At 54.2% G+C, this 6,497-nt stretch overlaps 1 protein-coding gene across 1 annotated transcript; it reads left to right on the top strand.

The window, feature by feature from the left end:
- Positions 1 to 6,484, top strand: LOC101915554 (basic proline-rich protein). The gene is made up of 2 exons (XM_055816008.1): positions 1 to 902; positions 6,332 to 6,484. The coding sequence occupies exons 1-2, from the start codon at positions 342 to 344 to the stop codon at positions 6,479 to 6,481; spliced, it is 711 nt and encodes a 236-aa protein (XP_055671983.1). The 5' UTR covers positions 1 to 341; the 3' UTR covers positions 6,482 to 6,484.
- The last annotated feature ends 13 nt before the right edge of the window (positions 6,485 to 6,497 follow it).

Genomic DNA, 6,497 nt, shown 5'->3' with positions numbered 1-6,497 from the left:
TTTTCTGGGCAAGGGAAGCGCAGAACTGGAGGTCTTCACACAATAAAAGCAAAAATCTTTCTTGAACTCTGAAGAAAACTCCTTTTGTTTGTTTTCCAGAGTTGCAAGCCCACTGGAAACGCAAGAGCAGGGCGGCGGGCAGCTCCGGTAGAGAACAGCCCCCCGGGAAAGGCTCCGGCAGGCACGGACGGGCCGGCCGCCCTCCACCCTCCGGGGCTCCCCCGGTGGCGCCGTCAGTGGGCGAGGGCCCCGCTTTACCCGCCCACACCGGCGCTTCTGGCCCGAGGGCCGCAGGCGCCCGGCCGGGGCAGGGCGAGGGGCTGGGCCCAGCGGGGCAGGCGATGCCAGCGCTGCCCGCAGGACCCCTGCCCGCCACCCGGCCGGGCCGCGCCTCGCCTCAGCCCTCAGGTACACGGCGAGGCCGCGGGCCGCTCCCCGCCGCAGGCCCGGGGCCGGCCCGTGGGTCTCGAAGACGCCCCAATCCCCGGGCAGAAGAGCCGGGGAGCCCCGGGGGGCGGCGGGGGACAGCGCTCCGGCCGCCTTCCCCTCACCCGCCGCCGCGGAGCAGCGGCCCAGCCCTATCGCCCCGCGGCAGGGGACGGGACGGGGCATCGCTCGGCCCGGCCCGGCCCGGCCCTGCATCGGCGGTCGGTTGCTCTGGGCTGGCTCGAGGCGCTCGGCGCTCGGCTGGGGGCGGGGCTCTCCTCCGCTCCGCTGCCCCCCCCCCCGCCCCGCCCGGCCCGGCCCTTCCCCCCGCGGCGAGCAGGCGGCTCGGGCACGCGCCGCCCGCCCCGCCGTCGCCGGCCATGTCGAGGAGCTCCCGGGCGGTGCTGGCCGTTACCGCGCTGCTCTCCGCCGCCACCGTGGCGGCTGTGCACGTCCAGCAGCGGTGGGAGCGGGAGGTGAGTGGGCCCCGCCGCGGGTGGGGGTGGGGGCGGAGGGGAAGGGGCGAGAGGGGCCCCAGGCCCCGCCCCCACGCCCCAGGCCCCGCCCCCGGCAGGGCAGGCCCCGGCCCCGCCCCTCACCTGAGGCCTGGCCCGAGGTGTCAGGCCGGGGCCCCGCCCTCACCTGGCGCCCCACCCCTGCGCGCCCCAAACCCCGCCCCTCGCACCCTGCCCGGTCCGGGCGCCGCAGCCTCCCCACGTGGCTCAGCCCTCGCCCGCCTGCCCGCAGCGCCCTGCCTGCCCGCCTGCCTGCCCTCCTGCCTGCCCGCCCTGCCCGCCCTGCCCGCCTGCCTGCCCTCCTGCCTGCCCGCCCTGCCCGCCTGCCTGCCCTCCTGCCCGCCTGCCTGCCCTCCTGCCTGCCCGCCCTGCCCGCCCTGCCCGCCTGCCTGCCCTCCTGCCTGCCCGCCCTGCCCGCCTGCCTGCCCTCCTGCCCGCAGCGCCCTGCCTGCCTGCCCCCCCTGCCCGCCTGCCTGCCTGCCCTCCTGCCCGCCCTGCCTGCCTGCCTGCCCTCCTGCCCGCAGCGCCCTGCCTGCCTGCCCGCCCTGCCCGCCTGCCTGCCCTCCTGCCTGCAGCGCCCTGTCTGCCTGCCTGCCCTCCTGCCTGCAGCATCCTGCCCGCCTGCCCACCTTCCTGCCTGCCTGCAGCGCCCTGCCTGCCTGCCCTCCTGCCCTCACTGCCCTGCCCCTGCCTGCACCCAAAGACAGGCCTTATGTGCCCGGCAGGGAGCTGGGTCCCCACTGCCGCCTTCTGTGCCCTGCCTGAAAGTGGGGGCTTCAGGCACTCGGGTGCGCCCAGCCCAGAGCTCAGGGGCCGGAGCGGTGCCTGCACAGCGGTGCCCTGCTGGCACTGCCTCCCCTGCTCTGCCCCTGGCATTTCTCTCCCCAGGAACTACCCCTTCCCCACCTTTTCCTGCCCTGGCATTGGCCTTTCCATGCTCATGTAGCTGCTTATCCCGTCCCTTATCGGTCAGGGGTGAGTAGCAGCTAGGAGCTCCAGGGTGAGGTAGGACAAGCTCAGCAGAGGCTGACTCCTTGCCCTCTGCAGCAGCTGGGGTGTGGGGGTGCAGGGAGGTTGTCATCCTGCACATGCTGGGCCCAAGGGCACTGCCCTGGCAGCGTTCCCAGGACTCTGCCCTGTCCGGCCAAGCTCTCCCACTGGTGCCTGTCCCTCTGGCAGTGCCTGTGCTGTGCTGTCCCTGAGCCGCACAGGTGCCTGCCGCTGAAGGGCAAGCAGCGCGGTGCTGTGCCGTGCAGCCTGCCCTGGCTCCCTTTGGCGCTGGCAGCTCAGGCCGAGTGCGAGCTAACAGAAACACCAGGTGATAATTAAATGGGGAAGTTTTCCATGCTACATTTACCAAATTCAGGTAATTCCTGGCAGGCACCCTGTGTGCGAGGGAGCCCCACAGCCGAAAGTGTTGGGTCACACAATGGTGAGGCCCTATACAAAGAAGTCCTGCCCAGGACTGGCGGTTGTGTGATTGCAGAATGGGTATGTTGCGTGACAGAAGTTTGGGCAAGGAGTGTGCTGGTTTGAACCCTGCCGATGAGCCAGTTGGATACTGATGTGAGGGCACACATCTGGTTTTTCCTCCCTTATTTAGAAAAAAAATATCTAGAAAATGCACACAAAAAAAGCCTATGTTAAATGACTGTTGTTAAAAGTCTGAAGTTACCAAACACCCGAGTTCAAGTTGCTAGTCCATACCCCAGCTCAGCCAGCTGTTGCATGGGCTTTATGATGCAGTCTGTAATTACAGAATTACATTTTTTTCCCTCAAGAGATCGTCTCTGTCAGTGCTTGAGAATGATGGACCTTGGAGGAGGAGACTGATGTGGTAAGGAAAGAGGCAGGTTAATTTGTGCAGAAGTTGGAAAACACTGGCCCAGGCTGTAGTAGCAAAAAGAGGAAGGCTGGTCTCTTGGAGTGGCAACAGGGAATGGCTCTGCATTTGCCAGAGCTGACATATGTGCGGGTTAGATCACTTAAACTCGGATTTTTGTAGGTGGTTGCTAGCTAATTCAGTGTGCCTGCCTTGAGCCACCGAAGGTCTGGCAGGAATATGTGTTCAGTGCTCCTAAACTACAGCTGGAGCAAATGGGAGCTGTACTTTGAGCATGTGCTGCAGGACAACGCATGCTCTCCAAAAAAAATCACCCTTGGGTGTTTCAGTGAGACACCTAAACTTAATGGGTGTTTTTGACTTTGATTTTTGGCTGATCTCTCTCCTTCATCTCATAGAGAGGCTGTGAAAATAAATTGTTTACAAAACACCCATATACTGTAGGGGTAACAGGCATAAAACAGTCTATGGGTGAATGAGTAATGCCACTGTCAGAGTGGGTTCTACGTATTGGGGCAACAGGCTGAACAAGGAATGTGAAACTCAACACCCGAGTTCCTGGTCAGGATCCTAAACACTGAGTACCTGGTCAGGATCTGTGCTGAGCCAGCCAGCGGTCCCCTGGTATGTAGAGACCGCGTTGTAACTCATGTGCAAATCATGGGTAAATTAAGGGCGCAACTCCCAAGTTTACAGTGTGCATTCTACCAGTGCGTATGTCTCTAGTAAAAGGGGTGGTGGATCAGCTGATGAGTTGATATGGTTAATGCCCTCTGGTCACGCTGTGTATTTCTACGGATACCAGGAGGAAAACCAGGAGGAAAACGGGGACTTGCCACCCTTTGCCTGTTCTCCTTGCTGTAGCTCCTTGCTGTTCCTGTTGCTCCTTGCTGTAGCTGTTGCTCAGTTTGCAAAATAATGTTAAATTGTTTTGGTTTTACACCTCAGGTCACTGCTGCAAGCCTCTGCCCGGGTCTCCCTAGGTCTCCCACATAAGACAGCAGTGGGCAGCTTTCTTCCCATGTGTCCGTTGTAACTTGCTGTCTCTGCTGTTGGGCTGCCAGCAGATAGGCAGTTTTGCTGAGTGTCCTAGAGATGGAGGGGTCAAAGGATCCAGCTGGTCAGCAACAAAACCTTTTGGGAGTGTTGGGGGACAGATCCAGTATCTATTCTTTGCTGTCCTTCCTAACGCTGGGCCTGGGCACAGCCTGTGAGCTCTGCATGGGGAACTCATGAGCTCATAGGTGCCTGTGTACCTGTGGGGATGGATTTGCAAACCAGTCCCCTAGAATTAGAGGTGATCTCCCCAAAAGCTGAATCTGATGCTAATCTGTTGCTGTTTGCAGGGCTATTAGCATTCCTCAAGATGCTGCTGTTGCAGAAATGAAGCCTTACTACTTGTAGATTATTTTTTTTTCAGCAATGAGTTTAACTTAATTTTAAATTGCTATTCAGAAGCACTAAGGCTCAAAGCTTATCTTTTATAAATGAAATCTGAGATTTTCTCTTTATAATTCTTCACGTTCAAGTCAGGGAATGTAATGGAAATAAGTAACGTGGATATTCTGCAGTCCTGGTGTAGGGATTATTTCGGGTTTATCTTTATACAGGCTAATAAATTTTTGACTTTTATAAATTAATATGCCAGGCACAAAGTGATTTGAGCTTGTGCACATTTAACTAAACTGATGCAGAAGACCAGCAGGCCTAACTTCTGAGAACAGAGGAAGGTGACATTAACTTTTTCATGGCTTTTTGTCACTCGTGATACTCAAATTATAAAGGTGTCTTCTCCAAACTGTGCATTTTCAAATTAAATGCATTGCAGAATAGCTGTGTTTTGTGAAGGAAAAAGAATGACATTCCTGATGTAATTGTTCAGTTACAGCGTATTTCCCCACATTTTTTGTTTATTTTTATTAACTAACAGTAATGAGATAATAAATTTATGAACATTGTCTTTAGCGATTACTAATCTGTAACCAGAATTCAGCTGATGGAAGCTGATGGGAAGGATTAGATTAATTTCCAGGGAGAGCTTTGATTATTGGCTGACATACGTGTCTGTGCTTTTTCTTAGCAAGATAAAATATTTCTTAAACAAAACCGTTCTATTTTAATCTTGACAGGAGAAATAATTGCCTTGGAAATGTGCAGTTATTGGCATTCTAGGTGAGGAGTAAAACCCTGTGAGAACTTGTCAAATAATAATCACAAACATCTAAAATGACTTCAGGGTCAGCTTTCAAATGAATTATTTGCAGGTGCATTTTGGCATCATTCAAACAGGTCAAATAAATTATTCATCTTTTTTTGCCATTAGGCTAAATAATTTATTCATATCTCCAGTATCCAGTGGCTAACCTTGGTACCTGTGAAACCTTTCTCATTCCTGAGTCCAAGCTGAGCATGAGTTGGTAAATTAGGCATGTAGATAATGCTTTAACTAAATTTAACTTTTAACTGAAGGTTCTCATCTTTAGTTGAGCTAAAACATGACTGTGATCACACAGCTTGATTCAGACGTGAGCTAGGGTTGGCCCTCAACAACTGTTTCATGTTTTTACTCATTTATAATATTTTTGTCCTTGGGTATCGCATTTTCTGATAAGCTTGTGACTATTGCTTTGAAATCTAGTAAGTGTCTGAATATCTAAAAACATATCACCTGCCCGAGGAGGCCAAGCCAAACCACCAAAGTGAACTGGGGATCCCATGTTCTTCTTTGCGATAGCACTTGTCTTTGGTTAGCCTGCTCAGGGAGTTAAATTGGCAGAGAATATGTCGTGCTTTGTGAAGGAGAGAAAAAGAGAGTTGTTTTCTGCTGGCTGAGCTGTCTGACCCTGGGGTGGGATAAGCAGTGCAGGGAGCGTGGGAGGGATGGCAGCAGCACCGGCTTTGGTCCGTTGAAGTTGCCAGAGAACTGTATCTCAGCTGTATGTCATGTATACAATCAGTTAAACGCTTCATATGGTCCTGTTTCCTTCCAGAGTTAGCATCAGCATTGCCATCTCCTCCATCCTGTGTCTGATCTCATCACCCCTCCACTGACATCACTCTGCTGCCTCACCTGTCCTGAGAGGTGCACATTTGGAGTAGAGCCACTGGTTCCCAGCTGATCCCTCCCCTTTGTCACCAAATCCTCTCCAAGCAGAGAAGTTTTGGGGGGGTTAATTCCATTTGGTAAAGGTTTAAAGCAGAGGTAACAGGATTTTATAGATAATGTCAATCCTGCATGGCATGGGAATTACAGGTACTTAGCATTTATTTGTGTGAGAGCTTTACTGCTTAGTAATCTCACCCATCTGAAGTGCTTACAAATAAAGCACTTTTTGGTGTAGTATCATAAACTTGATATCGGTTTTATGCTCCTGCAATTTTAGATTCAAACCATGTTAGGTGGCTGTATCTACAGGTGGTGGCAGAGAACTTGCAAAGGCAGCATGGAGAACAGCCCTGCAGGAGGGATTAATCCTGGAGCCTGGGTGGGGTTGAATCACATACAGCATCCAACAGGCTGTGATAAACCCTGTCCCTTTGTTTTCAGAGGCTGCACAGTGGAGTTCTCAGAGATCTTGAGCGACAAAGTCAGAAAAAGGAGAATATTCGCCTGCTAGAAGAGCAGATTGCTTTGACAAAGCACCTTATGGAAGAAAGAGACAAGGCACTAATGGAAAAAAGGTCCCAGCAGTCCTAGGCACAAACCTGGGTCG

The sequence above is a fragment of the Falco peregrinus genome, chromosome 11, assembly GCF_023634155.1.
Source record: "Falco peregrinus isolate bFalPer1 chromosome 11, bFalPer1.pri, whole genome shotgun sequence".
Taxonomy (NCBI): Eukaryota; Metazoa; Chordata; class Aves; order Falconiformes; family Falconidae; genus Falco; species Falco peregrinus.
The sequence above is the reverse complement of the archived record's forward strand: the minus strand, read 5'-3'. Positions and strand labels throughout refer to the sequence as shown.

What these genes read in the sequence shown, in the direction of transcription:
- LOC101915554 (XM_055816008.1), top strand. Translation starts at nt 342, where the DNA reads ATGCCAGCGCTGCCCGCAGGACCCCTGCCCGCCACCCGGCCGGGCCGC. An exon ending in AGCAGCGGTGGGAGCGGGAG is followed by an intron (nt 903 to 6,331) that starts GTGAGTGGGCCC and finishes CTTTGTTTTCAG; the next exon opens with AGGCTGCACAGTGGAGTTCT.